Here is a 19,633-nt window from a genome sequence, read left to right as displayed (position 1 = left end):
AGCCACTGGTTGATTTGGAATCATCTGAAAGAGTGTTCCAATCAACATCGCTAAATCCTTATAGGATAGCTGAAAACTTTTGGTAGTGTAATCCAAAGTTAATTGTTTTCTTATGGTATCTCGTCACCCTTTCTATAACATGTCAATGCTCTATATTAGGTCTACTGGTAAAACTGCATAATAATATCATAACATAGGAAATATCGGATCTAGTGCAATCAGTGGCATACCAGAAGTTGCCAATGATGCTAGTATATTCAGTTTGTCTTATACATTCACCAATGTTCCTAAAACGTTTTACACCTGAATTATATGGTGTGTTGGTAGGCTTACAATCAATATATTTATATTTCTTTAAAATATTCTCTACATGGTAAGATTGGTCCAAAGAAATTCCTCACTTTGACCTAATATATCTATACCCAAGATTATATTTGTCTCTCTAAGGTCCTTTATATCAAAATTGTTACACAATAATGATTTCACATTATTCACAACATAAATGTTGGAACCAAATATGAGTAGATCGTCTATATGAAGACATGATAGTACAAATATAATTTTCTGATTTGTAATAAATGTTGTCAATACTTCTTATTATTGAACGAATTGAAAAAGAATACAAGAGAGGAGGTTTATATACATAGAAACAAACCACCAACAACTAACAAACTAACCTACTATTTAGGGAAACCCCAAAACATAAATAAAACAAAAAAGGCACAAGCCCAACAAATACTTCAACATGTTGTTTTTACTTCAAGATTTTTATATTAGCGTAAGCCTCTATTGTGACAACAAATTAATATTACACATTGCTACAAATCCACTATTTGAAAAGGAATAAAAACATATGGAGATAGATTGCCATTTGGTAAGAGAAAGGGTATGAAATGGAACAATACACTTGCTTCCTATAACCAAATCTTCTTAGGTAGCCATATATTCACCAAGCCTTTAGCTCCTCTAAGCTTGATATTTCAACTTTCATTTACCAACTTGTGGCAGGCTATGAACATATAAATCCATTGTTGAAGAATCAAGCACAAAAGCCGATCCAAAAGAAGAAGAGAATTTGAAGTACATGATGGTGTTGAGCAACTAAAAAGTAGTTATAAGAAAGTGGCGCCAAATTCGGTTAGTGTGCAAAATCTGTTAGGTAATTATAGCTTTTGATTCAATTGGGAAATGTATATGAGATGAAAACCCATTGCACTTTCAATTCATCCAATAAGAAATATTCACTCATTCCTTTCAAATCTTTGGCTTATCAAGCGCTTATACATTGCTTCTTCTTCTTCTCTTTTTCTCAATTTGATCCTTTGTTTCCCTGGTGAGAAGCAATTTTCAACCTTCTTCACTCACCTCTGGTTCAAGATGCTTGGACCCTTTTTACAAGGATTGAAATTAGCGAATGAGAGGTTGCAACATATTTTTGCAGAGACAAATGAGCAATATCTTGTTTGATGCCCTCAATTCTGAAAAATATGGACCACTCTAAATTTGCAGCGTTTTTGAAATTATAGGGCTGAAAACGAGTCGAACCAAAACTCAACTTGATAAGGATTTGTTTGCCTCGAAACCCGACTCGAGTTCGAAACGAGTCATATTTCTAGTTCGAATTCGACTTGATTGAAGTTCGTCTACAGTTCATTTCGACTCGTTAGCTCGATTGGTTTAGTTGGTTAATTCGAATGATAATTATCAAGTTTAGGGAACTAGAAATATGACTAGAAATAAACTTAGGGTTTAGTTGCACATTAGTGCACTTTTAAACTTAACGAGTTAAATTATTTAATTCGAATGATAATTATCAAGTTTAGGGAACTAGAAATAGTTAATTATCATTCGAATTAACCAACTAAGAAAGATTATAGTTTTCCATGAAATAAGGATAAACTTAGGGAACTATAATCGAGCTCGATTGGTTTAGTTGGACCTTATAAACTTAACGAGTTAAATTATAGTTAGCTCAAGTTCAGTGTTTTAAATCGGGGTTGTGATCGCGATTGCGGTTACGGTTGCGGTTACTGCGATTGCGGTCATTGTGGCCGTTGCGATGCAGATTGCGACAATTGTAGTGTGAATTATTTTGTGATTAAAAAACTATTTTTGAATTCGGTGCGACCTAATATGCCTTGATGCGGCCTGATGCAGTCCAAATGCGGTCCGATACGGTTGCATTGCAGCCCGATGCGGTTATGTTGCGGCCCGATGCGGCCGCATCATCGTGATTCAGAATCACACCGCAATTGTAGTGTGATGTGGCAGTCACCGCAACCACAATATTGCGGTTGCATCGCAGTATTGCAACCGCAATTTAAATCATTGTTCAAGTTCAACTTGTTTATTTAACGAATTTAATTTTAGATCAAATTCGATTCATTTAGCTTATAAACTAAGTTTATCGATCTAAATAACAATTTGAGTTTTAACAGAGTTGACTAACCTACTAAAAATAAAACATAGAAAAATGATTTTTCTTTGTCTTTGGTTCATATGATAGGAAATGTGGCGGTATACTAAGTGGCTCAATGGGTAGTGCAAGTATCTTATCTCAGACTCCTTACTTCTTATATGATGTAGTTCAATACTCCATCAAAGAAATCTCAATCCTATCTAAAAACAATTGTTGAGATTGGAACTACAGTCGTCAATAATGATGTGATCATATATTATGATATAAAAGATACAACACTAATCCAAATTTATCCTACTAGTCTCTTAATTAAATAGGAAAATTAATTATAAATGATAAAATGAAGTAATCTCAATTCTAACTTAAGGTTATTTTTGCAAGTTGATTTTTGGAAGGTAATGAAGAGATTGAAAGACTTAACAAGCAAGAAATACACTTTTGTGACAACTCCAAAGTCTTCTATTTCCCTTCTCAAAACACAACTCGCAAAAAAATGTTTATATAAGTTGAGTTTTAGAGGGGAATGAATAAAAATAGAACATTCTAGAGACATCTCATAAGTGTATTTATTATTTAATGACTCTGAAACCTCTCATTTCCATTTAATTTTCTCCAAAACACAACTCGCAAATTGGTCATAAAAATATTAAAAAATACTCTAAACAAAATTAAGTTATAATCATCATATCATAATATAAGTATCATCTAGTGAACCTGATAAAAACATTCAGCTAAATAACCGGCCTGTAACTAGATATCCAATTAGTTTATATTTCCAGATATCCCATCAAAGTATACAACTTTTTTTGCATATATCAAAATTAAATTCATAAAGCGTCTACCTGTGCTTCAATAATAACAATAATAGACCTCATTTTGCAACCCTGACACTTTGTCCTTCTGAGTTATAATATAAAGTAAACCAAGTAAAAGCTAAAAACATATCATGATGATATGAAATTCTTTTCCCTTTTTATTGGTCTAGCATCACCTAAACGTTGTAACACTGTAAGATTTTCTAAACTCTGGATCACATCCTTCATTGATGGACGGTTTGATGGAAAAAATTCTATGCATTGCATTGCCAATTGAGTTACTGCAACACCATCTATAGCACAGTAATTCCAATCTTCCTGAAGATTTTTGTGAACAAGAGAACAATTTGGTTTGTACTCATTCTTGGCCCAAATATGTAGCAGACTATTCAAGTTTATGCTTGCATGATCTTCTGTTTTCCCAATGTCTGAAATCCTTTTTGTCAATAATTCAAGCAAAACAATGCCAAATGAAAACACTTCACAGCTTCTATTCCATTCACCACCTGCAATTGGAGGGAAAAGAGGATTACTATGTATAATAAGCACTTAGATCAAAGATTCAATTCACTGGACATGACTAGAAATTTTGGGTTAAGAACTAAACTCATGCAATAGAGGAGAGATCAACTTACTCCAAGAGTAAGTTTTTTAAACTTACTCCACATCCTAGCCATCAGTTATAGGGAAATCCAGTTTGAATTAGTGAGTAGATCTAAACAATTAGATATCCCTACAATTGATGGCTAGGATGAGAAGTAAGTTTAAAAAACTTAATGTTCGAGTAAGTGGATCCTTACTCCATGCAATATACTCCATACTTACCTAGTACACGGTATGAATATACAAGTATGTGATTCTTTTTTTGGTACTACCGAGAGTATCCTCAACCTACGAGTAAGGAATTAATTCCTTTTGTGGTGTGTGACTATCCCTCCCAAGGGTGTTACTCCTAAGAATCAAAGTCTCGATCTTCTGATCTTTCTGGAAATCTAACAGTGTCTTACATTACTAGACTGATGTAAAAATAGTACGAACTACATATTGAGAGAATCTCAAAGAATTATCATTTGAGTACAGAGTTCGTCACTTTTTACCTTAATCTTTTTATGAAATATTCTTTATCATGATCTCAATTCATAGTACATGATAAAGTGAATTTAATAAGCTGTATACAAAGGTAAATGAGATAATTATTTAACTATGTTTAGCACAAACATAAAATTTAAAAGAATAACACAACAAATGACTTAGATTTTTAAGGTATTTAAAAAGAATTACCCCTCATAGAAAAATGAGGATCAATGTAGCATGTTGACATTGTTAATTGCTCCTTAAGCATTTTCACTTCATTAAGAGGCACCAAATCAAATAATTTTGGCTTATAATCCTGTACAGAAAAAAGAGTGTTCATGTTAATTACCAAAAGAGAGAGTATAAAAACATTTAGGAGCTGAGAAGAGGAATTATTGGGGTAGTGATATAACCTTGTCTAGAAGTATATGAGATGCACTTATATTTAAAGCCATGTTTTGCTTCTCCTGGTCATGAATGAATTTTAGGAGCATTGCAAGTTCATAAATTACATTGATTCTTTGAATCCAATTCAGTCTATCTGTCTTACAAAAGAAAACATATCAGAATATCATTTATCATTTATCATTGTTTCCTAAGGGTGTTTTAAATACCTATTTGACTGGTTTTGAGATGAAATTTGAAACCTATTGGAATGAGTATTCTCTCCTATTATCGTGAGTCAAAAAATACCCTTTAATCACAAGACTCTGGTTTTAAAAAGATGAAAGTCGACTTCCATCAATTAGAATGCGAAGTAATTTCCTTGTATAAAAACTTCATCAACTACCACATTAGAGAGTTTTTCATTTCTTTTTGGAAGAAAACAGGTTTTAAAATTTTCTCTCAAAAGTTGAGTTTTGACGGTGAATAGTCAAAACTTGCAACAAATTCAAAATGCAGAACACAGACAAACAAAGGAATACCTTTCATTATTATCGTATGCAAAGTAACAAGTGAACTGAGATCATACACAACACCCTTTACATCTTCCTCCCAACAATAACCAATTAAGGACACCAAGTTGGGATTACCTTTCAATACTGGATTTATCCAAAACTTAACCTCCTCCTACATAAAAACAGAGCCATTAAGCTTCCACAACCAACCATAGACAACATTATAGTTGTATGCACGACATTGTTTTAAATTACGGTTAGGTTGCATCTAGGGCAATGGTGTAAAATTGAGAGAAAATATGACTGATGCAAAACACTCGGAACCACAACAGTGACTGCAGTTGCAGTTATGGGTGGAGAGTGCAAACATGCACCAAATTAAATTATGGACCATATCATAGGGCCACAATATTGTGGTTGTGGGAACTATTACAACTGCATCATACCACAATTATTGCGTGACTCCCAATTACAATTATGTGGTCGCAACCACATTGGAATACATTTGGACTACATCCAAACACATCAAATTCAAAAATATTTTTTATTTACAAAATAATTCACATAATCCGCATCACAATGATCATACTGACCATAATCACAATGTATGCAACGGTTGCCGCGATTGCAATGTAAAACATTGCATACATGATTAAAAAAAGGTTACAAGAGAAAAATATAAACTTGCCTTGATAATCAAATACTTATCAATGTTTTTGGAACTCAAGCATTCCAATTTTTCATCATCCAATATCTTCAATGATACATGTTGACCTTCAATGTTTCCTCTAAAGAATCTTCCAAGCTGTGTCAATCCAATGAGGTTGCTCTCATTGAAATTATTGGTACATGCTATCAAGTCCTGAGATGTAAACACAACAAGCTGTGTTGGGTCCATTATAATATTTGCTTTGTATATTATCCAAAAACTAAACAAAGTTATTGATATATGCAAGGATGGATACAGGCATAACAAATTAACAAGACATCGTCTTTTGCAGTATCTTTTGTAATATCCAATATAGTATTTTTTATTAAAAAAGTAAAAAAAAATGTATGCAATGAGTTGTATATCTTTTCACTTTGATATCCATAATTCATATTTAATTATCATTAACTCTTCAAATAAAATAAATAAAATAATAAAGTAGTCCAAATAAATAGTAATTAATGTAACGGTGATCACTATGTATAAATTTTTATAATGTGGTGTATAAAAATTATACTCTTATTAAAATGCCCTATTGAAAATATTTATTTTATACAAGTTCCCCCACATATTCACATCATTTGGAAATTGATTGTCAATTCATCATCAAATTTCATGAACATGTCAAGTCAATCTTTATGCTCCAATAAATTCACTGTTTTGTCTTTGACTTTGTCAATTGAACTATATTTAATCTTCAATTTGTTCGGTCAAAAGGCAAAAGAATATTTTTAAGAATGTTCTATTTACATTATGCTTATTTTCCCTCATACACTATTAAATTATTTAAGAATATTTGATTTATTCTCGTGATGCTATTTAATTTTAAATGTAATCTATATGTATATAATGTTAGTTTAGATTTATACACAATCGCTACATTATTCATCTTTTATTTGAATTACTTTTTTGAAGAGCTAATAATAATTAAATATGACTAATAAATGATATAATTATATTGTATAAAAATGATGCACCGTCCATATATAAATTTTTTCTATTTACTTTTACTTAAGTAATTGTACAATGTATGCTTTCTTTTTCCTCCCATTTTTTTCCCTATACAGTCAAATAAGATAAAATATATTTATGACTTATTTCCTTCAATTTTCTAATATTCCAAATAATTAAAAAATCATCCCAATTTCTTTCCTCTAAAATGTCTTTTCTTCTCATTTTCTTTCCCAAACAAAAAACATGTTTCTAAACTATTTTGCCCTGTTTTATAGCCATTTTTTTATTATTACAATGGGGAGGACAGAGCAAACCTGTAAGGAATTGAATGCAAACGCTCATATTTATTTTTTGGTACTATCAAGTATACTCTCTTACCTTTTTTGGGTAAGGAACTAATCATTTTCCGGGTACATGATTGTCCTCCCAAAAAGTGTTCCTCTTAGAATCGAACTTTTAATCTTTTGATTATCCTAAGAATTTAACATGACCTTATACTACTTGATCAACACCTTAATTAATGTGACTATTAGAGACACGGATTGGATCAACTAAATAAATTAAAAGGATATTTAATTAAGATATGAATAATGTAATACTTTAACATGAACAGATGCAAGTGGCCAATATTAAGTAGGTTGAGGAATAAATATTTGATCTTATATCATAATAGAATACTTAACCTAATGTCAACTTAAAAGTTAGGATGGTTATATTCTCTACTAATATTAATAATAAGTGTTAAGTGATTTTCGATTAGAAATCGACTTCTGCAACTTAGAAAAAGAAGAAGTCAATTTTGATATCTCCCAAAAGATTTGGAGTCGTTACAATATTTTTTTGCCGTTAAATCATAGAAAACTCACTTTTAAGTCCAATTTGGATAAAATGGTCTTAAAACCTAAGTTCTGAGCTCGATAATCCATTATGGATTAGAGAAGGTATTAACACTTTGGCCGACCGTATTAAAATGTACCCTCGCTAACAGCATGAACAATTGTACCCTTAATTAATTTTAAAAAAATTAGCGCAAAACAAAACATTTTTTTTTTCTCACAATAGTTTATCTTACTTCTACACATCTCTAGGTGCAATAGGGAAATCAAGATTAAATAGTTTTGAAATTTAAATTGGTTGATTAGTTTGATATGATTTTAGTTATTTTTCTAAAAGATGATTTAGCAATTACTTTTGTCTATATATTTTAAAATATTGTAGTAGCAGTACTCATGTAATAACACATCTTAAAACGATAGAATTTATTAATTATTCACTCCACCACTTGTATTCAGGCATCAACGCTCATATTTACAGTACAACTAGACTAAAAATTGATAAGTTTGTTTTTATTAAATTATTCACTTACTTTTTTTAAGTGACCATGATAACATCACTCGTGATCGCACCACAACTCGACTAAAAAGGGTAAGTTTGTTTTTATCGATTTTGTTTTTAAACTTTTAATATTTTAATGTTTATATAATAATGAAAGAAATTAAATTTTGAATTAATAAATATTATTTAGAGAATGTATTGTGATTAATAGATAAATCCTTTTATAATTAAAATAAATTAAATAATAAAACAAAAAAAGAAAGAAAGAAAAAGAACAAGAAAAAGGAAAGGCACTATACTTGTGAGAATGCAGAAACCTGAGCGTTGATACTCAGTGACTATCGGCACGAACGGAGGAGCTGCTAAGTTGGCACATGCAGATTGTAGATTCTAATATGAAAACTATGGTCCAAATATTGCACTCCACTACTTTGCAGGGAATATTTGTAACACTATAATTTTCTGTGCGCATTTTATTAATTATTTAATTGACAAATGATTAGTTTTAGAAATTAATCAGTATTGATTTAGGCTAAATCTCAGTTGAGTTTTAGCGTTGTATTATGATTTCCTAATTTATGATAAATTTTCATAATTTTATGAGACTGAAAGTCTTCGGGCCTCTTTCGAGCCAAATTTCACCCTAAAATCGGCCCAAAAAGTGATTTTTGAGTTTTGTAATTCGAAATCGAATTCTAATTTCTTCATTGACTTCGAAATATTATTTCGAGTCAAAATAGACACCAAGTTTTTCGATAACTCATCTCTAAATATTTTTCACTCTGAAATCCAAGTTTCGACGTTCTAAACGTAACCCAAAATCGGTAGATTTTTAATCTCCAGACGATTCTAGTCAACAAGACTCGGGCATGGTTTTAATCATGATGTTTCATCGCATTAGTCACATCACCATTCATCAATCAAACTTACTTGTTGAAGAAGCAAAAGTACATTGACTTGCACAATCCCCCAAATCACTCATCAACTCATTACATTATCAAGATTTTGGGGGACCACTTAGATTCCCCCCCCCCCCCCCCCAAAATCTGATTTTATCTCTATAAAGGCAACCCTTAGTCTTGAGGGAGAACATTTTGCTCTCCTCACTTTCTCACTTTACATCTTAAGTATTTCAAAGAGATTTCAAGGTATTTCTCTCGTTGTTTTCTCAATCTCTCCCATATACATCGTTAGATAATTATAATTTTTTCTTATATTGTTCATGAGGCTGTTTTCTTTTTAATTTTTGGATCCAAGTATTTCGTTGTTGTTAAACCATGTAAAGCTTGGATTTTTCCACTTGTTTTTGGCTTGAAAAACCATAGCTTGAACAAGTGTAGAATAATTTATTTTTCTATTTAATGCTAGAAAATATAATTTTGGTGTTTGAATGTGTTTAAAGGTGATGATTTGTATATCAAAGGAACCTTTAAGAAGTTTTTAAACCATGTAAAGTTTGCATTTTTCCACTTGTTTTTGGCTTGAAAAACCATAGCATTGGACAAGTTTATAATAGTTTATTTTTCGGTTTTAATCCTAGAAAATTTAACATTGATGTTTGAATGTGTTTAAAGGTGATGATTTGTACATCAAAGGAACTTTTAATGTGTTTAATGATAAGTTGAAAAACCAAAACTTTTCCATGCCATTTGGTCTAAATCGTGGCCTATAAGTGTGTAGGGAAAATTTATTTTCTATTTTGAAATCCAAAATGTTTATAAGTTTAAGTGTATTGTAAAGTGTAAAGTAGTATCATTAGTGTGCTTAATGGATATATTATCAACGCTAAAAAGCCATGTGATTACCTAGAATGAAATGTTGTTGGATGATACGCCTTGGGCACATTAGTGAAGTTGTAAACCATATTAAGGAAAATGATGAGTTTTTTTTTGAAAAAGTGTTGTTTTAAAGTATTATGTGTTAAGAGTTTGATTAGTAAATGATGTCCTTTGATTTCCAAGTTCGAGTAATGATTTGACATAAAAGATAACTTATAAAAATCTTGACTTTATAAACTTAAAGTGTTATGAAGTTTTGGATGATAGATTAATTATAGTATGGACGTTGTTAAGATAAGCTTACTTTAAAGTGGTAGGTTTAACTTAAGAAACTTTGATTTAAAATGTTAACTTTTGATATGTTGTTATTAGTTAGATGATCAAAACTATCAACCCTTGTAGTTACTAATAGAATGAAATGTGTTGAGATGACCATAAAATTTTATTGAATCCACTTGAGTTAGCTTACTTTAAAGTGGTAAGTTTAACTTAAGAGGTCTTGATTTAAAGTGTTGATTTTGGTACAGAAACTTACCTTAAAATAGTGAATATGCCCTAAAAAATCTTCAAATTGTGTTAAAGTTAAAGATACAAGCTTTGTTAAAGTCTTATTTTAAAAAGATTGTTTTCTTAAACAAGACTTTCGGTGATAAATGATAGTTCAAGAATATGTAATCTCGGACCAAATGGATGGAATTGATTGAATCCATGATAGGTTAAAATATGTCTTTCCTTTAAGGTTATCATGCAAAAATTTACCTCGTAAACCACTAATTTTTTTTTGTGTGTTTGCTTTCGAAGCTTCCGAAGTTGGACAAACTACTAGTTCACACTTAAAGAGAACCACTCACTCAACAAACTAAGGTGAGGGAGAATACATCATGACATAGTGGTGTCAAAATATGACATCCTGACCTCCTAAACTACCTCAAAAGTTTGGAGTTGTTTTGCGTATTAAGGAATCCTGTAGTTAATTAATTATCTGTTTGTTTGGATTAAGTACGTGTAGTTTCTTAAGCCATATCGTTTAAGTTATGTCTATGTGTGGATTAATATTGTGGTTATCCATTGATGAACATTACTCGAATAACTATAATTGTGATAATGGATTAATGTTTAGGTATAATCGATTATAGAGCTCTCGCTTGGGCGAAGAGGTCCCATTAATTTTATCTTGTAACTGTGATAATCAATTAACGTTTAGGTATAATCGATTATCAGAGCCCTCATTTGAGCGATAGCTCTCGCTTGGGTGAATAGGTCCCAATAATTTTACCTTATAACTGTGATAATCGATTAACGTTTAGGTATAATCGATTATCAGAGCCCTCGCTTGAGCGTCAACTCTCGCTTGGGTGAGAAGTCCCCAATAATTTTGCTTGCTTGTGTCGCTTGAGCGACAACTCTCGCCTGGGTGAGAGGTCTATAGGAAGATTGTATTTTTTTATCGTTTGAGCACCATCTCTCACTTAGGGAGAGAGTCCAATGATAATCTTTCTACCAAGGTTTCATTTTTCTTCAAGTTCTAGAGACCTGTACTCTCGGTTATTTCCGAATAGTTTATTGGGAGGATATTGGTGTAAGGATGGACGAACTAATCATAACATTCATATATAGGACTCATAGATTTTGATCCTCATAGTATGAGTTACAAACATCATTCATCATTTACATTTATGTATGTGATAATATAGTATGTATATTATGTGTGTTATGTCTGAATGTGATAGTTTGTGTAATTCCATGACGTCGATGAAAAATATTCATTAGATGTCTTACTCCCTTTCTTTCTGCTTGGTTTTGGTACACGTTCATGTTCAGTTGGACCAATCGGCAGGAATTTGGAGCTATCGATTCTCGATGTCTCGGGAGGCAGAATGGAGGATTGACGAAAATCACTGCACCTACACAGGCCCTTGTGCCTTGGAGCTGGAGATGGTGTGTGATGGCACCACGATGTGCTTCTCATCTCATCATGCGGACATAGAGGCTTCTTTTACCTTGCGAAACTGGAGGCCGATACCTACCGTATCATCCAACTAGTCTACGACTTCTTGTGGGCCAACTGCTGCAAGGCTGTCAATGAGGCGAAGGAGTTGGATTGATGTGATTTGTTCCCCATCGTCCAGGAGAGCCGCTCGACAAACCATGTCAGAACCGCAGGAAAATGTTGGAACATGGATTAGGTCGCACGATTCGGCCTTTGACACTGTGGAGGAGATGAAAGATGAGATGGAGGATTGTGTAGAGTTGATCTGCTTATAGGACACCATCGATGTGGTAGACCTCTCTTCGGACTCTGAGATGGAGAGGATCCGAGTGAGGGTTCTAGTGCCCCGTCAGCACTGAAGCTAGTCGTTAGGAGCTATTTCCTTTTATGTTTTGCTTTTTTGGGGTTAGGGTATCTGTGTATGGTACTTTTGTAGTGCTGAATAACTCAACCTATTTTGTATAGCTTCAGTTTAGGTGATGATTAGATTCCGCCTTGTTTTCTGTACTAGCATTTTACTTGACCAAACAACACCTCGTTAAACGTGTTGTAGGGTCAAGTCTAATTATTAACGGAGAAGTATTCAGAAAAGTGTTATGCCATCTTCATTTAAGAATATGACGTCTTGAAAAAGGAATGAATTTAAGGAAAATAATTTGTGGTTTATATGTTATATAAAAGAAATTTTTTTACCCATTTTTCCAAGAGATTAATTACACTATTTTACGAAGTAATTTTTAGGGCGTTACAATATTATGTGCAGAATTCCACGATTTTTTCAACTTCCACGGAAATCACCGACCAAGGATATGGAATTATGTGATGATCACATGGAGATGACAAGTAGGTCAGTGCTAGATAGAGAAACTGAGCACAATGCTCGCGATGCCGACAATGCAAATTGTGTTTTGCTAAGAACGAGATACAACCTTTCTTCTAATTCTGACATCTCCTGATCTTTGTATACTCCTAACCCCTCTAGAGGAGGGTGCACATGGAGAATGAAGGGTGGGAAAGGTAGCTCTACATGAATTTGGGTTGGTGCAGAAAATCAAGCTAACAAAGGCGACATTGTAATGAGATAGGGAGACAACGGGTGATGCGAGCAACTGACTCGAGAAAGACTACACATAGGGCGACTCGTGAATCTGAGCCGATATGTGTCTTATGGTTGTTGCTGACTTAAGCAGGTATGTTACATGCGAGTCACACTATGATACTTGTTCGTATGTTGGGAACCGAAAAAGCTAGGCATGGAAATGCAAGAGGGTCAATGATCAAGGAATTTATTTGCCAATAATAATGAGTACACGAATTCTGAGGTAATTAAATAACAATAGTTTATAATTCGAACATAAAAATTGATATCGTGATATTTGAAAATTTATTTTTTTGAAGAACAAGTCTCTAGTTCCACTAAAAATATTTTAGTTACCTTTAAATTTACCAGAATACCCTTTTTAGATAAAAAATCATGTGATTCTATAAAAATCCCAAAAATTACCATAATACTCATAAATGAATAAATAATAATAATTTCATCCTATAAAATAATAAAAATGATTGAAATGCAATTTTATTATTTTTAGTATTTTGAAATTTGTAGTTTTTTTTATTTTGGGTATAAACATAAAATTAGGTGTGATAAAACTAAATATTCATAATATGTGATGTGAGATTTCATATTTTGCAATTAATGTGGTGCACTTGGTCAATCATACATCGGTGGATCACTCATGTGTAGTTATGTTATAGTATGTATTTTGTGCATGTAAAAAACATCTTATGCACAATTTAAGTATCTTTAAAATTTATAATAATATAAATATATTAAAAAAAATAAGATCATTAAGGATATATATCTATTTGGTTGCATGAAAAATATAGAACATTAAGTAAAACATAAAATATTAAAATTAAATGTTAATATAAACACAACTGATGTATTTATAGATAATAATTGATTATATCATATTGAATACACAATTTATAATATAAAATTGATTGTGTGTCTTAATATTATTAAGAGCATTAAAGTGATAATTAATTATATTATACTAGTGACAAATATTTTTTAACCACATGATTGAACGTCATTTTATTTTTTGCTGAGTTTGAAAAATATGTAGTGATATTTTTTAAATTAATTTCAAATAAACGACATTCGTTGTTAAAATAATTGACATTCGTTGTTAAAATAACTGAGGTCTAAAAGTATTGACAATCTTATTTACGGAGCACATCTTTTATCCTATAATATGTATAATTTTATGTATTATGAATTGTGATTGGTCAAAAAAATAGTTAATAATTATATTTTTAACTTAAATATATTTTCTTCAACTATTTACAATTTTATAGTATATGGATTAACACATATTTTAAAACAAAAGATGTACCTCCAGTAGAAAATCTGGTAACACTGTCAAATATAGGTTTCGATTACCAATGTGGAATGTTCTTCGATTTAAACCCCTTATTCTTCTTTTTTATATTCATTGTATTTGCTTTTAAACTCCTTATGTTCTTCGACGTGGGATAACTTTGTTGAGAACCAACTTGATCCCAGATCCAAGTTAACTTAATTAGTCTTATTTTACTAAATTACTTATGTAATTTATTTGTCTTTTATTTATAAAAGGAGAAGAGAAAAAGGTGCAAGAAAAATAAAGCAAAGATGTCCACCACCATACACTGTCTCATGGGGCATATAGGAAACTTAAGGGGAAATGGTGGCATGTGAAATCAATGAGCTTTGAGATATTTTTGTTTCACCTATTGCCATCGTGCATGGAAGAGAGTTCGTCAAAGAAAAAAATGAGAGAATATACATTCTAAGATATATGCCAAGTACAATTTCAATTGTAATTGTCATTTTAAGCATGTTAACTAATTTTAATGTGACATAACATTCTATATTTTTTACGATGCCGTAGACGATGGGTCATGAAATCGGTGTTGGATGGGTGTAGGCATTTGCAAACACCGACGAGAGATTTAATAATTTTAGAAAGAAGATGATTGTGTAACACATCATAACACTGGTGCCCAACCCTTTGCCACTAAGGGCTCATGTGCTTATCCACCCTCATTCTATTGAGAAGTAGGATCCAGTGAGTGTGAGTGGCATGGGAAATAATTATCTCTGAAGAGAAGTTATTGATTTTTACTTTATATTTAAGGATAAAAATGTCATCACATAAGACTCACACATATTAAAACAAAATTCTCTTTATTTTTTGTGCATTTCTCTTTTTAATAATAGAAATGATCCTCACCTGAGTGGGCATAGGGGAGAGCACAAAACTTGGAGAATACCTTACACCACCATATAATAAAGTTATTGGTCACGTAAAGGTGGAGGTTGTAAGTTTTTTTGATTAGCAATGAAATCTATTAATAAAAATGGAATTAGGAGAATAAGTGATACTACTGTTCACAAACATTTATAGTTAACAACCAAACAAGTAAATGGGTGGTTGCATCACCCCATTCCATATAGAGTATTTGAAATTAAAACGAGCATGAAAGATATTCCAAGAATTTAAGAAGATAAGTTCTAGCACCTCATCGAGATTGAACCGCGAGTTCTCAAAGATGATCTTGTTCCTCATAAGTCAAATAGTCCATTTAGTGATGAACCAAAGAGATAATCATATCTTTTTACACTTTTTCTCCAACTCAGTCATATTCATCTGAAGAAATATGTTTACCTTAGCATCATCTTATAGAATTGAGGTGAGATCTAACCGAGAGTAGAATCTTTGCCAAATACGATTTCGAACAAGTGAAAAACAAGTGATGAAGTGATTTCTCCTCCTCTCCACAAGGAGCACAACACCGTGAGACATGAGCACCTAAGATACCTTTATGAGCTAGGCACGACTTTGTTGGAACTCCTCCCAAGAATAATTTCTACGCCAAAAATTTCATCTTTGGTGGGACATTGCACTCCCTCACTTGTTTAAAAAACACGTTGTCACATCTTCTATCTTCCTGAGACAACACTTGATATGCATTTTAGACTGCTACTAGTCTCCTTTGTCATGAATCCAAATCCATCCATCAGTGGCATCTTGATATGGTAAGGAATTAGTAAGAATATTTAAGAGATTCTTGAACTCCTCTTACTCCCAAAGGAATAATCTCTGTCGCAATGTGAGCTTCCAACACTATACACCATTTCTCCAATCTCCCAAAGAGCTAATTCTTGTATCTATATCAAGATACATCTGAAATAATCTAGCAAATGAATTTTTAAGAATGTCCCCCACCCATAAATCTGTCCAAAGCCTAATGTCTCGACCTGATCCTAATCTCCTATAAGGACCTTCAACTAACCATCCACTAGCGAATCCTTCATATTTATTACTAAGGCTACCCACATCTCTCCACCAAGAAGAACCCTCTTGAAGCACTGAATTTCACTAGCCCCACCACTCCGTAAGTACCCAACCCCATATCTAGATTGTAAAATTTTCACCCAAAGAGACTCTCTCTTACTCAACAATCTCCACCCCTCTTAGACTATACACCCAATGGATACCTGTACTCTCCTCCCCTCCACCCCTTAGAAACCTTATTCAAATTTTATCAATCTCGTTAATGACAGAAATTGGAGCCTTAAAAAAGGAGAAGTAATAAATTGGTAAAGAGCAAAGTACTCATTTAAGGAGAGTTACTCAACCACCAAAGGAAGAATTTTATGCTACCATATAGAAAGTTGCTTCTTGAAGGAGTCAATGACATGAGACCAAATGGAGAGTCTTCTAAGATTAGCACCAATAGGGTTTCCAAGGAATTTGAAAGGGATAGATCCTATTCCACAGTTTAGTTTTTCCACAGCCTTCACGACAAAGTCACAATTGGAATTAACACCAATGAATTTGCTTTTATAGTAATTGATTTTCTATGTGACGCCAATTCAAACCATTTTAGAATACTTTTAAGAACCATGACATTCTGACCAGAGTTCTTTCCAATAAGCAAAGTGTCATCCGCATATCGTAGGTGAGAGACAACCTCATCATTTCCCCAACCTTATACCCTTTAAGATATATTTTTTCACTGTCTCTCTCATAATACCACCAAGTCTGTCAGCCACAATTAAGAAGAGAAAAGGTGCTATTGGATCACCTTGCCTTAAACCTCTTGTCATATTGAACTATTTGGTTAGAATACCATTGACCAAAACTGAGACTGAATTTGATTGTAAGCAATCATTAATCCAATTCCTCCATTTGAGACAAAACCCCATCTTCCTAGCCTGATCAATTACCTCATTGACAACCACTATACCCCATAATGAATCTTCCTTTGATGAAAGCAGATTGACATTCATAAATAATCAAGTGAATCACCTTTTTAGCCTTGCAGGTAGGAGTTTAGATATGAACTTATGAATGCATCATACGAGAGAAATGGGTCTACAAGAAAAGAGGCGCTACACCCTCAAGATAAGTTACCAAATCAGTATAAGTCTTATACCATCATCATAATATCATTCTTCAAGCAATCCTAAAAGTGGTTAATAAAAGGTAAATTTTATCCATCTGGTTCTGGACTTTTATCTCCTTCACAACTCCATAGAGTGACTTTGATCTCTTTTTTCCTCAAATTTTGTTGTTAAGAGATTATTATCCTCTTATGAAACCCAATTGAATTGAATACATCAAGTGTAAGCTTATTCCAGTGAGACTCAGCAAACTTCGCCTCAAAGAAGGAGTTGATGTGATCTTTAACTCTTATGAGATCTTCAATCCATTCTTCATCAATTGTCAGATCAATCAACTTCTTAAACCTCCGATTCCTATTGATAGAAGAGTGAAAAAAATCTAGAGTTAGAGTCTCCATCTCAGATCCATTTATGTCTAGATTTCTATACTAGAAAGTTGTTTTTTTTAATCGAATCTCGCCAAAGTTATGTTGTTGCCTATCTTCTTATGATGATATTGATTTCCGAATTGGCTCCATAACTACCCTTTGCATCAACAAGATTAATTATGTCCACATGATATGCAATTCTCCTATCCAAAATTCCAAAGTGATCCTTATTCTAAACCTTGAAGGTCCCTTTTAGTTTCTTCCATTTTTTCATTAATACAAAAGAACCCCGATCTTGGCGCTCCAATATTCTTCAACAAACTTGCCAAATCTAGGATGAGACATCGAACAATTATTTGTGTAAAATGGAGTCGGACCCCAATATGAAACACTGATTTTTAGCAAAATATGACAATGCTTAGAGAAAGTCCTTGGGAGGCCTAATTGCACCAGATTTCCCCAAACATGCATCTACTCATCGTTTACGAGGAATCTTTTAGTTATGCTCATCGCCTTTCCATTCAAAGAAACCAAGTAAATTTCTTTCCATATAGAGGAAAATCAAGTAATTCGATGTCTTTAACAAACTGATTAAACTCGTCACATTCTCTTCTATCAGCTCGCAACCTTGTTCCTTTTTTTCACCTTGTTGTAAAATTGCATTGAAATCACCCGCAAGACACCAAAACTCACCATCACTGCCTAGTTTAACATTCTTAGCATCCTCCCAAAATTTCATTATCCATCCAAATCATATGGAAATACACATTAATAACATGAGATAATTGAGTGTGCATAGTCCACTTACCTATAACAAGCACAAAATTAGACCCATACTTCACATCCTCCGCATGAAAATTCTTCTTGTTCCATATGCTCAAAATTTCACTAGAATTACCTTAAGTCGGTAGAGCTGCCCAATCAAAATTATCAGAAACCCACAACGAAGTGCAAAGCCTTCTATCTGTATTCTGAATCTTGGTTTCCTAGATACAAATGAAATCTGGATTACTTTTTCTGATTACATCTCCGATCACCTTCTTCTCTAAATGCATGGTTATATCCTTTATATTAATGGATATGATTACCATTAACCATAGATTGTCTTCCTCTGATTGCAGTTTCAAATTGTCGATGATCTCTTTCCTCCAAAGCAGTTAATTTAGACATAATTCTAACATCATTTCCTTTCCCACATAGACCAATCATTTTCCCAATTTTCCACATTCTTCAGCCTCCTTTGAAAAGTCTTTAACTTGGACCTCAACCTCACCTGTATTGTTAACCTCTTAAGAGTACAATGAATGACACAAATTATTATCATCATCATATACTTGATTAGAAACTACATTATTATTAATAAGAGGAATGTCACCAAGATCTATGCAAAAATTATTCTAGTTGACAAGGTGCTATTTTTGTTTCTTCTTCTTGAGAACCTTCGAGATCTTCCTTAGCTTCTTTTGGCTCTTGAAACTCTTGTACATGTTCTTGAGGATTTTGAGTTTGCCCTTCATGAATTACTAACTCACTTTGAGCAGGGAAGGTTTCATCAGCTATGTCTTGAGGAGGTTCCAAATTTTCTTCATCAAAAGCAACCATATGAATCGCATCTGGAATAGATACGAATTCTTCCTCTAAGACAAAGTTTCTAACCTTATCTTCCCCCTCAAACTCAATATCCTCAAAGAACGTGGCTGTACCCGTCTCAAATATGGATTTCAAACTTGGGTCATAAAATTTATAGCCCCTTGATTTTTCAGAGTAACCAATAAAGTAACTGCTCACTGTACGGGAGTCCAATTTCTTTTCATGAGGCCTATAAGGCCTTGCCTCA

General features: G+C 32.8%; 1 protein-coding gene across 1 annotated transcript; it reads right to left on the bottom strand.

Annotated features, from left to right (window-relative positions):
• On the bottom strand, positions 3,294 to 6,110 carry LOC109342426 (serine/threonine-protein kinase BIK1-like). The gene is made up of 5 exons (XM_019580414.1): positions 5,896 to 6,110; positions 5,235 to 5,379; positions 4,722 to 4,849; positions 4,516 to 4,624; positions 3,294 to 3,740 (listed from the first exon to the last, which is right to left on the bottom strand). The coding sequence occupies exons 1-5, from the start codon at positions 6,103 to 6,105 to the stop codon at positions 3,364 to 3,366; spliced, it is 969 nt and encodes a 322-aa protein (XP_019435959.1). The 5' UTR covers positions 6,106 to 6,110; the 3' UTR covers positions 3,294 to 3,363.

The sequence above is a fragment of the Lupinus angustifolius genome, chromosome LG01 (genome assembly GCF_001865875.1).
Source record: "Lupinus angustifolius cultivar Tanjil chromosome LG01, LupAngTanjil_v1.0, whole genome shotgun sequence".
Taxonomy (NCBI): domain Eukaryota; kingdom Viridiplantae; phylum Streptophyta; class Magnoliopsida; order Fabales; family Fabaceae; genus Lupinus; species Lupinus angustifolius.
Note: the sequence above shows the minus strand (reverse complement) of the source record. Positions and strands in the feature narration are given on the sequence as shown.

Bases quoted from the DNA above. Each gene is read 5' to 3' on its own strand.
- LOC109342426 (XM_019580414.1), bottom strand. From the start codon at position 6,105: ATGGACCCAACACAGCTTGTTGTGTTTACATCTCAGGACTTGATAGCA. The intron at 4,850-5,234 runs GTATTCCTTTGT...TTTGTAAGACAG, and splicing joins GCATACGATAATAATGAAAG to ATAGACTGAATTGGATTCAA. The intron at 3,741-4,515 runs GTAATTCTTTTT...CTCCAATTGCAG, and splicing joins TCCTCATTTTTCTATGAGGG to GTGGTGAATGGAATAGAAGC.